The 12613-nt window shown below is 44.1% G+C and overlaps 1 protein-coding gene across 10 annotated transcripts in view; it reads right to left on the reverse strand.

Moving 5' to 3' along the window:
• CACNA1A (calcium voltage-gated channel subunit alpha1 A) overlaps positions 1–12613 on the reverse strand; it is a 310161-nt gene that overhangs the window by 185688 nt on the left and 111860 nt on the right. For 9 of the 10 annotated variants that reach the window (XM_036847444.1, XM_036847442.1, XM_036847438.1 and 6 more), the window contains exons 3-4: positions 7789–7894; positions 5349–5488 (exon numbers count right to left, since the gene is read on the reverse strand). In XM_036847444.1, coding sequence (XP_036703339.1) covers positions 5349–5488; positions 7789–7894 — 246 coding nt within the window. The remainder of the gene's footprint in view (positions 1–5348; positions 5489–7788; positions 7895–12613) is intronic. The other variant, XM_036847446.1, reaches the window with a different exon arrangement.

Below are 12613 nucleotides of genomic sequence, written 5' to 3' on the forward strand. Positions count from 1 at the left end.
GGTACATAGGACCTTCCAAAAAGGAACCTTTGTTTTTTACAGTCACAAAATGTCAGGGTAGATGAAGACCCAGAGCTCATCTACCCCTTGCCTGCCTTATCTGATGTCAGGGTATCTGTCATAGGCTCCTGGACTGTTTGACTATTTCTATCAATGCAATGGTCCCCATCTCCTTAAACAGCTTAGAAAATTCCCCAGAACACTCTGATTATCAGAAGTGTTACCACCTTCCAGTTGAGCAAGTATTTATTTTACTGAGCACCTACTATATGCCAGGTATGGTGCTAAGCCCATGAATAAAAAAAAATCATCTTCATTCCTACCCTGGTAGTGTTTGCAGTCACTTTTCTTAACACGTACAAGTGTATTATCTGACCTCTTTGATGTTTACATGTATTTGAACATTACAGTAAAAGCTCTGTTATCTCAGAAATATAGCCAAGCTTCTGAAATCTTCCTCTTACACATTTTTAGTTTAATGATCAGAACTTCAAATACAAGGGGAGGATGCTTTAAAAGGGGTTGATCAATTACAAAGTTAGAATTTCTCTGGGGCCTTGAGCTACACAGAGCACACAAAAATCCACGGGTAAGATCTTTTCCACCAAATGTCACACAAAAGAAGTCTAAAACCTTGGTAATCCACGAAAAATGAATGGTGTTTTAATGCTGCGGTTTGCTTCAAAATGTGAGAACACAATGAGTTAATCAGAAAGTGCACATTCAAGTCATCTTTGTCTCAATGTCAAATTAATATACTTGAGTCCCCTCCCCCAGGAACACGAAATTAAGAGTTTACTGCATTTCCCCACCGCTGACATTGAACAGAAGGCTAGGTTTGCAGGGCTTTTATTCTTCTCTCCCTGTTCCTAGCTTATAACCCAACAGGAGACTAAACCGCCCCTTGCAGTTTGAAGTAATAACATTTGAGCTACGTGCCTGATTTGAAGGAGATAGAACCACCAGACAGTAAGGAAGAAGGGTTGATTACTGGAGAAGTAAGAGTAAAGAAAGAGAAAGAAATGCAGGGAAAAATAAAGAAGGAAAGGAGAGGAGATTAAGAAATGAATAGAATCTACAGTAGTGGCTCCTTGTGGCTTTTGACCCCCTGAGACTCTAATGAAAACTACAGACCAGAAAAATATACAAACACACAATTTTGGCACGCAATTTCAGAGCGTTCATGGATCCCATTACTTCCAACTCTGAAGCTATCTGTCTCAAATGAAGAATTTCTCCTCTAGAGACCCAGCAGATATCAGGAAACTAGAAAAGAAAAGACCACCTTGTTGTAATCAAGGAGCAGATACAGACATCCAAGTAGCAGACGGACTGACCTATTAAATGGCCGCCTTTCAACTTACTGATCACTTATTGAGACTTACTATATGCTCAGCAGTATGTGAGCTTTCCTAGGTGTTTCAAGAACCATGTTATAAAAAGCCAGGTTTTCTTTAAAATTTAATTTAATTGTTTTTTATTGGGGTATAGTTGTTTTACAATGTTGTGTTAGCTTCTACTGTACAGTGAAGTGGAGTTCCCTGTGCTATAGAGCAGGGTCTCATTAGTTATCTATTTTATACATAGTAGTGTACATATGTTAATTCCAATCTCCCAATTCATCCCACCCCCTCCTTACCCCCTTGGTGTCCATATGTTTGTTCTCTACATCTGTGTCTCTATTTCTGCCTTGCAGACTGGTTCATCTGTACCATTTTTTCTAGATTCCACATATATGCGTTAATATACCTTATTTGTTTTTCTCTTTCTGACTTGCTTTGTATGACAGTCTCTAGGTCCATCCACATCTCTACAAATGACCTAATTTCATTCCTTTTTATGGCTGAGTAATATTCCATTATATATATATGTACCACATCTTCTTTATCCATTCGTCTGTCAATGGGCATTTAGGTTGCTTCCATGACCTGGCTATTGTAAATAGTGCTGCAATGAACACTGGGGTGCATGTGTCTTTAAAAAACCAGGGGTTTTGGGACTTCCCTGGTGGCGCAGTGGTTAAGAATCCGCCTGCCAATGCAAGGGACACGGGTTCGAGCCCTGGTCTGGGAGGATCCCACATGCCGCAGAGCAACTAAGCCCGTGCGCCACAACTACTGAGCCTGTGCTCTAGAACCCACGAGCCACAACTACTGAGCCCACGTGCCACACTACTGAAGCCCACGCACCTAGAACCCTGTGCTCTGCAACAAGAGAAGTCCCCGCAATGAGAAGCCTGTGCACCGCAATGAATAGTCCCTGTTCACCACAACTAGAGAAAGCCCGCGCGCAGCAACGAAGACCCAACGCAGCCAAAAATTAATTAATTAAAAAAAACAAAAAAACAGGGGTTTTTAAGGCTCCTTCCCACCAGCAAGGTCAAGCCAGCTCCTGGCAGCAAAAGTCAGCCCCAGTAAGCATAAATTGGTACAACCACTTTGCAGAGCAATTTGGCAATATCTAGCGAAGCTGGGGATACACACAGTACACAACTCAGCAATTCCACTCCTGGGTATATGCCCTAGAGAAATCCACAGGCAAGACTGAGGAGACAGCTTGGTTCAAAATAGCACAAAACTGGAAACAAGCCAAATGGACACATACATGGTAGACTATTCATACCACAGAATACCATGCAGCAGTAAAAGTGGATGAATGGGAACTATTCTTGTCAATCAGATTGACCTCATGTTGAATGTAAAGGCAGTGTGTAGAAGAAAACATTTATAGAGACACTTAAGGCATGCATAACAACACATATATACTTCTTATATACTTCTGTAGTCAAAATGCAAAACAGGTACCATACATGTCTTATATTCTTCCATAAAAGTGTAAAGACACAAATGGAAATGATAAACACAAAATTCAGGAAAGTGTTTCTGGATGGAGAGAGAAAGGAGTGGGGCCAGGGAAGGGAATGCAGGGACTTACACTGTACTATAAAGGTTTCATTTTTAAAAAAATTGTTATTGGAGTCTAGTTGATTTACAATGTTGTGTTAGTTTCAGGTGTCCAGCAAAGTGAATCAGCTATACGTATACATATATCCACTCTTTTTTAGATTCTTTTCCCATATAGGTCATTACAGAGTATGGAGTAGAGCTCCCTGTGCTATATATAAAGGTTTCATTTTGATAGCAGTTTGCCACCTCACCTCCCTGTCCTCACCTCCTCCACTCTTTCCCTCACCCACTCTGCTCCAGGCACGCTGGCCTCCTCACTGTTCATCAGACACACCAGACACAGTTCAGCCTCAGGGCCTTTGCACTTGCTGTTCTCTCTGCCTGGCACTCTCCTCCTTCAGCCATCCTCATGGCTTTTTCACTCACCTCCTCTAGGTTTTCGTTCAAATATCACCTTCCCAATGCAAGTCTTCCCTGACTTCTAGCCCTCCTGCCCATAATACATCCCATCCCTTCTCTGCTTTATTTTTTTCCCTGTAGCCCTCATCAACCTCTAACACACTAGATATTTCATTCACGCATGCATTTTGTCTTTCTTCACCACTAGAATGTCAGTTCCACAAGAGGAGGGGCTTTTGTCTGTTTTGTTCACTGCTATGTCCCAGAGCCTGGCACATAGTAGTTGCCCAATAAATACTCGCTGAATGAATATTTGCATACACAGGCATTTGTTCTATTATTCTCTACTTATTTTCGAATGTGTGATTATTTTTATTATACATTTTTTAAACAACAACAACAAAGTCAACCGCTGGGCTCTTGCACAGATGAGTTTCCAAGAGAGTGACAAGTGCCCAATGCCATAATATGTCCCAGGAACCTTCCAAGGTCCCAAGCCAAAGAAGCGTGGGCACAGCAAACAGAACTCCCTCAGTAAACACCCAAGCCTGCTAGAGCTAGCCCACAGTGCTCGCAACAGACCACTCAGATCTGAATGCCTCTACTGAAACAGCCCAATATGAGACAGTTCCTTCTGTGAGAAGCAACATTGTTCTGAAACAACAGATATGTTCAAAACTTTAATTGTGAGAGCCCAGCCAACACAGCATGGGTACTAAGACCCGTGACATCTGCCAAGAGAGACAGGACCTGGAGCAGCAACAAACCCTAGAGGAGAAATACGATCCCATAGAACAGAACTATGACCCCATGCAGGATAACTGTGAGGAAGGTCTCCCAATGAACAGGGGTCTTGGAAGAGAAGAAACAGACTTAGCTTGGGAGAGAGGAGTAGGTAAACAAAGGAGCCAGAAATCATCACAAAATGGTAATGTCTATATTGGGACCTGATAAAGGGCTTTGGGGTCTGTGACAAAGATTGGCTTGCTATCCACCAAATCCATTTCCGTTTCCTTCTAAACACAGTCTGATGTTTCCCAGCTTCCCTGCAGCGATGTGTGGGCATGTGACTGAATTTTGGCCAAAGGCATATGAGTGAAAGAGGTAACATGCAGGGTCTCAGCCAGGCCCATACAACCTCCCAAATAGCACCATCCATGCTCATTTCTCTTCCATGGTTTGATGCAGACAAGCAGACCTGATCTGTGGGTCAACAATAAGAAAACCACAATGTAGCAAGGGCCCGGGTCCCTCAAATACTGTGTGGAGGAAAGAAGCCTGCCAATGAGGAACAGCTGTTTTGGTCTTTCAATGAGTGAGAAATAGACTGCTGTTGTGTTTAAATCATTACTTAGTTTTGGAATTTTTGTTGTTGTTGTTATAGCAGCTAGCGTTACCTTATACAGGGTCCTTGGTGGTAAGTGCGTACACCTTCCCCTTTCAACTATGGTTCATTGTATCAGATCTGAAAACTCCTCAAAGGCAGTAACTGCACCTTACTTAAACTGGTTTTCTCCATAATCCCATCACAATCTCTTGCACCCAGAAGTCCTCAAAAAACATTTACCAACTTAAAATAAAGGCAAGATATCCCCAAGCAAAGCAAAAGAACCACGCATGCACAACAGTTAAAAACTTGAGTTCTGGAATCACATAATCTCAGGTTCAAATCCCAGCTTCATCACTTACTAGCTGGGTGATCTCAGATAAGGTCCCTCTGTGCTTCAGATTCCTCAATGGTCACATGGGAATATTAATATTTCCTAATTCACTGGGTTGTTGTGAGGATTAAATGAGAGAATGCACATAAAGCACTTTGGAAGCAGTCAATTCTAATAAGCTATTATTCTAATTGTAACAGAAAGCATCCGCTCTGATATGCAGCTGAGATGAGGCCACTGGGGGGGAAGAAGGCACATGCACATTGAAGAAGAACATGGGGGCTCAGCCTTCCCGAACCCAGCCTGGACCACATCAACCCTTAGGTTTCCAAAGTCCTCGTAATTCAAGATAATTCTAAGAAACACAGCACAGGCCACTTACCCTGTTAGCACCACCACGAAGTCCATCACATTCCAACCATTCCTCAAGTAAGAGCCTTTATGGAAGGCAAACCCAAGGGCAATGATTTTAATTCCAGCCTCAAAACAAAAAATTCCAATGAAGTATGGTTCTGTGTCATCCTGGAAGGGAGAAAAGGTAAGGTCAGTGTCTTTGGCTTGGCAGAGGGTGGCATGAACAGGGAACCAGCCCACTCAGGTAAGTGTACCCACTTCCCCTCACTTCTCCTGACCTTCCAGCACTCACCACCCTCCACTGCATCCTGCCTGGAGTTACCCTGTCCAAAGGCTTTTGCAAGAAAAACAGAAACATGGAGAAGACACCTCCTTCTTTCCTTTTGGCCAACTTTACACACTACTTGGCCAAACAGGATTGTTTGTTTGGATGTGAGCTGTTCAGTAGGGCGGCCACATGTGACTACTTAAATTTAAATGAATTTAAATGAAATAAAATGAAATATTCAGTTCTGCAGTCACACTAGCCACATTTCCAGTGGCTACCATATTGGACAGTGCAGACGTAGGACATTTCTATCACTGCAGAAAGTTCTACAAGAAAGCACTTGTTTAGAACGTTTACTTGTCACCTATATCATTCAGGCCCTTGTGCTTGGCCCCTGTGCACTGACCTCACCCCCAAATCTGACACTTGCGATGGTTCGAAGCTGGTATGCACCAGTACAGCTGTTCAGGTTGCTAAAATATTGGAATCAATGCTTCTGCACTGGCTTGCAAATGGCCAATGTCCCAACTCCCAGCCCCCTGCCAGACCTCCTACCAGATCTGGCTTCCAGCTGATAGTCTATAGTACTTGGAATTAAGCTATAAGCTCCGCTCCATCAGAGCCCCTACATGGATGTTTCCCCATGTGTTATGGCAAAGTTTCTCAAGCTTCAATCATTTGCATTCTGCTTTCATAAGTCTTTCCATGCCAGCTTGCCACCAGTACTACTATTTGTTTACTATTCTTTCAACGGACTCTTTTTACTTAGCTTGATTGTAAGCAAAAACAAACAAAAAAGTCCTGAAATCATAGTTTTTCTGGGCTAGTTATCTATTTTTAGGATACCCATTATAATATGTAACTATTAAAATTTAAAAGCCTTGAGATCATTAATGCTTTGTGGATTAAGAATGAGTGGATTCTAACATCTCTCTCTCCCTACACTTGAGTTATGACAGCTGGCTTTGAAATGGTGATGGAAAGGAGAGAGGTCTCCTTCTTGGCACTGTCAGAATGCCAGGAGGGGAGCCAGGGGGCTGGGGGATGGCTAGGGGCATTGAGAAAGATCTTAGTACTAGTTTACAGCTCTGCAGAGTTTCACCAAATCATCAACTGGATTTTGAATGTCCCTCCAGAGCTGATATCCATATATAGGAAACACTGGGGATAGAAGAACGAGCTAAATGACATCCCAAGCAAGCAACCAGGCAAAAGTCAGAACATGGGACATTCCTTAGAGCAACTGGACTGGTTTCTGCAGAGTCAATGGCAGAAGGTAAAATAACTGCTTTAGATTAAAAGTCTTAAGCAACATAAAATCTAGACCATGTTTGGGTCTTGGTTCAAATGACCTGTAAAATGCCATTTCTGAAACAATCATGGATATTTGATTAGTGGCTGGGTCTTCGATGATTCCCAGGAACCACTGTTGTGTTGGGTGTAAACATCTCACCGGGGTGATGTAGGAAAGTGCCCATATTTATTTTTTGGCCGTGCCGCACGGCTTGCAGGATCTTAGTTCCCCAACCGGGAATTGAACACAGGTCACAGCAGTGAAAGCACCAAGTCCTAACCACTGGACCGCCAGGGAATCCCCAGAAAGTGCTCATGTTTTTAGCAATGCAGACTTAAGCATATGGCAGTGAACTGACATTTTGTCTGGGATTTGCCGTAAAATACTTTGGCCAAGAAAGACAAACCAAGGAAATAAAAAGGGACAGAAAATATGAAATGAGGCAAAATTTTGACAGTTGTTGAATCTGAATGATGGGTTCACGAGGGGTTCACAGTACTGTTCTCTGTGTATTTGTGTATGGTCAACATTTTTCACAAGAATTTTGTTTTGTTTTTATTTATTTTATTTTATTTATTTATTTATATTTTTATTTTAATTTTTTTGGATGCGCCTTGGGGTGTTCAAGATCTTAGTTCCCCGACCAGGGATTGAACCCGAGCCCTGGCAGTGAAAGTGCCGAGTCCTAACCACTGGACGGCTAGGGAATTCCTAAGAATTTTGGGCAGTGAGGGCATCTCTCTCCCCAGATGACTGTGTTCATGAAATTTAGGCTCCCCAGGTAGAGGGCCCACGATCCGGTTCTTGGTGCCAAGACGGAGAGCCCACTCTGCCCTCGGCTCCCAGGGCCACACCAGTTTGCCATCAAAGCAAAGAAGAGACCTCCCCTAGAGAGACCTCACTCACCAGTCGTTCAGACATCGGGGTCTTGTCGTCATCAGGTAGGTGTTGCTCCAGGGCGAGGACAATGCAGTTTGCTATGATGGTGGCTAAAATCATATATTCAAAGGGAGTATCACAGAATTAAGGAAAATCTTTGCAGCTTTGTTTAGGTTCAAAGCACAGTTGAGTGGAAGGTACAGAGATGTCCCATGTGCTCCTGTCCCCCACATAGGCACAGCCTCCCCCGTTATCAACATACCCCCCGAGAGTGGCACATTTGTTATAATCGATGAACCTACATTGACACATCGTGATCACCCAAAGTCCATAGCTTACATGACGGTTCATTCTTGGTGTTGTACACTCCATGAGCCTGAGCAAACGTTTAATGACATGGATCCACCATTACAGCCTGATACAGAGCAGTTTCACTGCCCTGAAAACCTGGCAGATGACTTTGTAAGGAAAATGTGGATATGCTTCCTCCGTTTCACCTCTAACCTTCATTGGACAAATATTAATTCAGCACCTACTGTGTGTCAGGTCCTGTTCTGGGCACTAGGGACACAGCTGCCATTGTGAAGGAGAAGTGAGTAAGTGAGATAACCACATTATACAGTACATTAAAAGATGGTGAATGCTATAGACAGAAAAAGCAGGAAAGGAGATCGGTGGTTGCAATTTAAAATACAGTAATCATACCAAATGTAAAATAGATAGCTAGTGGGAAGCAGCCGCATAGCACAGGGAGATCAGCTCAGTGCTTTGTGACCACCTAGAGGGGTGAGATAGGGAGGGTGGGAGAGAGACGCAAGAGGGAGGAGATAATGGGGATATATGTATATGTATAACTGATTCACTTTGTTATAAAGCAGAAACGAACACACCATTGTAAAGCACTTATACTCCAATAAAGATGTTTAAAAAATTATATTCTAAAGCTAAAAACAAAATACAGTAATCAGATCTGATATCAAAAGCATGAGCGGGCTTCCCTGGTGGCGCAGTGGTTGAGAATCTGCCTGCCAATGCAGGGGACATGGGTTCAAGCCCTGGTCTGGGAAGATCCCACATGCCGCAGAGCAACTGGGCCCGTGAGCCACAACTACTGAGCCTGCGCGTCTGGAGCCTGTGCTCCGCAACAAGAGAGGCCGCGATAGTGAGAGACCCGCGCACCGTGATGAGGAGTGGCCCCCGCTCGCCACAACTAGAGAAGGCCCTCGCACAGAAACGAGGACCCAACACAGCCAAAAATAGAAAAATAAATAAATAAATTAAAAAAAAATAAAAGCATGAGCAACAAAAGAAAAAATAGATAAATTGAACTTGGCCAAAATTTAAAATTCTGTGAGCCAAAAGGCATTGTCAGTAAAGTGAAAAAACAAAAACAAAAGCAAAAAACCAACCAACAGAATGAGAGAAAGTACTTGCAAATCAGATATCTGGTAAGGGTGTGGTATCAAAATATATAAAGAACACTTACAACTCAACAACAAAACGATAACCCAATTAAATAATAGGCAAAGGGCTTGAAGAGACATTTCTCCAAAGAGGATTAGGAAAATGCAAATCAAAACCACAATGAGATGCCACTTCACATCCACTAGGATGACGAGAATGAAAAAAACAGAAAACAGTAAGTGTTGGTGAGAATGTGACAAATTGGAACCACTGTGCGTTGCTGGTGGGAATGTAAAAACAGTGCTGCCACTGAGGAAAGTAGTTTGATGGCTCCTCAAAAAGTTAAAACACAGAATTACCATACGATCCAGCAATTCCACTCCTAGCTATACACCCAAAGAATTGGAAAACCGGTACTCAGATACATGTTCACAGCATCAATATTCACAATAGCCAAAAGGTGGAAAGAGCCCAAATGTCCATCAATGAATGAATAGTTAAACAACATGTGGTATATCCATAGAATGGAATATTATTCAGCCATAAAAATGAAGCACTAACACATGCTACGATGTGGATGAACCTTGAAAACATTATGCTAAGTCAAAGAAGCCATACACAAAAGACCACATATTGTATGAATTCCATTGATACGAAATGTCCATAACGGGAAAATACACAATCAGAGAGCAGATTGGTGGTTGCCCAGGGCTGGGGGAGGGGAAAACGGTGAGTAGCTGCTTAATGTTTTGGAACTAGATAAAGGTGATAGCTGAACAACCTTCTGAATGTACTGAATGCTACTGAATTAGTCACTTAAAAATGGTTAGTATTGTTCTGTGAATTTCACGTCAATAAAATAAAATATGGTGGTCAGGGCAAGTCTCCGAGAAGCAGACCTTTCAAGATCTGAGGGAGGGAAGGGATGGTCGGTCCATATGGCTATTTCCAGATGTACATTCCCTCTCTCTCTAGGCACAAACTCCTCCCTGCCTCCTGGGAACCCTCCTCCGGGTTGACGAGGCTACCAGATAGACCCACTGGAGGGTCTGCCCTTGGGGGGTGGGGTCTGTCCTGCTCACTTCATATTAGGGCCTGATCTGCTGATCAGTCGGTAAACCAGAATATCCCTGTCCCCCTGCCAGATCTGCAGAAGCACCCTCAGGCCTCTAGCCTTAGTAAACAAAGCTGGCAACTTCTTTTCTTTTCTTTTTTGAATTTAATTTTTGATTTTATATTAGAAGAGAACAAAAGAGGAAGAGAAGAAAAATGACCTGCAAAAACAAATCCAAAACAATTAACAAAACGGCAGTAAGAACATACATATCAATAATTCCCTTAAATGGAAAGGAAACTAACATAACAAAGCTGGCAATTTCTGAGAAGAAGGTTTAGGTGTGGAGAAATGGATGCTAGAGGGAGAAAGCCATAGGGTATTGGTTACTCTGGAGCGGGAGTTTCCAACTTCTGCACTACTGACATTTGTGGGTGATCATTCTCTGTGTGTGTGTGTCGGGGGGGGGGCGCTGTCCTGTATGTAGTAGGATGTTAAGCAGCATATCTGGCCGCCACCCACCAGATGCCAGTACCATCCTCCTCTCCAGTTATGACAGCCAAAACTTACGACAACCAAAAGTCATCTCCAGATATTGCCAAGTATCCCCTGGGAACACTGAAATCCACTGTTTTGCAGAAAGATCAAACAGCATGTCTTGAACTTGGCCATGTTAAACTACTGCCCTCCTCCCAGCTTTCTCTCTTACAAACTTAACTAGCCTCAGTCTCCTGTTTGGCCCTAGGGTTACATTTGGCATCTTGGAAGCTCTGTAAAAACCAAGGGATCTTACAGGCTGGAGGAGGAGTTGGAGTGTCTACCCACTCTCCAGGTGTGAAAACAAAGTCTAAAATAGACGACCTGGCAGTAAGAGTCTTAAGTAAGCCGGGAAAACCAGGTCTTCTTTGTCACCAGCTTCAGCCTTTGCCTCCAGCTGAAAGCAGCTGAGCCACGCTCCACGCACACTTTGAAAAGCAAATCCAAGACTCAGGGCAATTTGGGGAGTCAACAAAAACCATTCCTGCTGACGATCCTCTCTGATTGGCTTCCTGCCTCCGAGCTGACAGTCATTAGAAGCACAGAGAACAAAGCTGGGCTGTGTTGCACAAATACTCCGTTCTGTCTCACCCTGCAGCCCAGAAAATAAGAGACAATATTTGTACACAAAGAAGCAATGCCAAGCCCTTCCCTGGCCTCCCCTCGCCGAGGCTTCTGAAGCCATGATTTGAATCTGATGATTTCACTTCCCTTCCCTGCCAACTACCTCCCTGTTAGCTTCTGCGTGAAGCTAACCGCCTCACTTCTCAGGGCCCCCTGTCCTCCTGCCCCTAAACAGCTGGGATGTGACTTCCTTTGCATCAGATGCGAGCTGACGTTCCAGGAAGAGTCCCAGAAGGCCAGGAGCAAGCTGTACTCTTATGGGCTGCATTCTCAGGCTTTCAGTTGGCCGCTGTCACCTGGATTTCAGACCCAGAGCTCTTGGGTACGAAAATGAAGCCTTAGTCAGCATGCGGGCCAACAGAAAGCGCCTGCCCACTCCCACCTTATTTCTTTTTCTTATTTCTTGTCAGACATGGGCACACTGGTTATCAAATGTCATCCCCCTCTCTCTGCACACACCCATGCGCCCCACCAATGTCCACAGACACACGCCAGATGGGTGCCTGCAACACTGACCTTACACCCTTGCTACTCAACGTGTGATCCACGAACCAACAGCATAGGCAACACCCATTAGAAAAGCAGAATGTCAGGCCCCATGGTGACCTGCTGAGTCAGAACATGCATTTTAGCAAGATCTCCAGGGGCTCTGGGTGCACACTGAAGTTTGGGAAGTGCTGCCTTAGATCTATTTCAGGGGGAGGAGGAGCCCAGGTAATTGTGGCTTTGAGTCATCCAGAAAGAAGTGGGGGCTCGCCTTTTTCCTCCAAGCCTTCTCCTCCATGTTCTGAGCCCAGGAGGAGAATTCAGGAGGCCTGGACCAGTCTTCTACCTCCACTGAAGGGGGCTGAAAAGAAACCCAAGATCTTGATGGAACAAGAGTAATGTTGAAGTGAGACGAATAAGCAGCAAAGAAACTTCTGGCTTACTGCACGTGGAAATATGCACAGCCCTCCCATGGCTACCATCCCACTCAGAAGAAAAGTCAAAGTCCTCCCAGCAGCCAGCAAGGTCCTGCATGACCGGCCCCCATCACCCCCCTGCCCTCATCTCCTCCATTCTCCCCCTCGTTCACTCAGCTGCAGCCCCACTGGCCTCCTCCATCTTTCTCAAACACATGAGGCACATTCTACCGCCAGGACCTTTGCACCTGCAGTTCTCTCCCCTAGAATGCTCTTCCCTCCACACCCACCAGAGACCCACATGGTTCCCTCCCTCCCTTCTTTTAGGTCT

Source organism: Balaenoptera musculus, chromosome 3 (genome assembly GCF_009873245.2).
Source record: "Balaenoptera musculus isolate JJ_BM4_2016_0621 chromosome 3, mBalMus1.pri.v3, whole genome shotgun sequence".
Taxonomy (NCBI): Eukaryota; Metazoa; Chordata; class Mammalia; order Artiodactyla; family Balaenopteridae; genus Balaenoptera; species Balaenoptera musculus.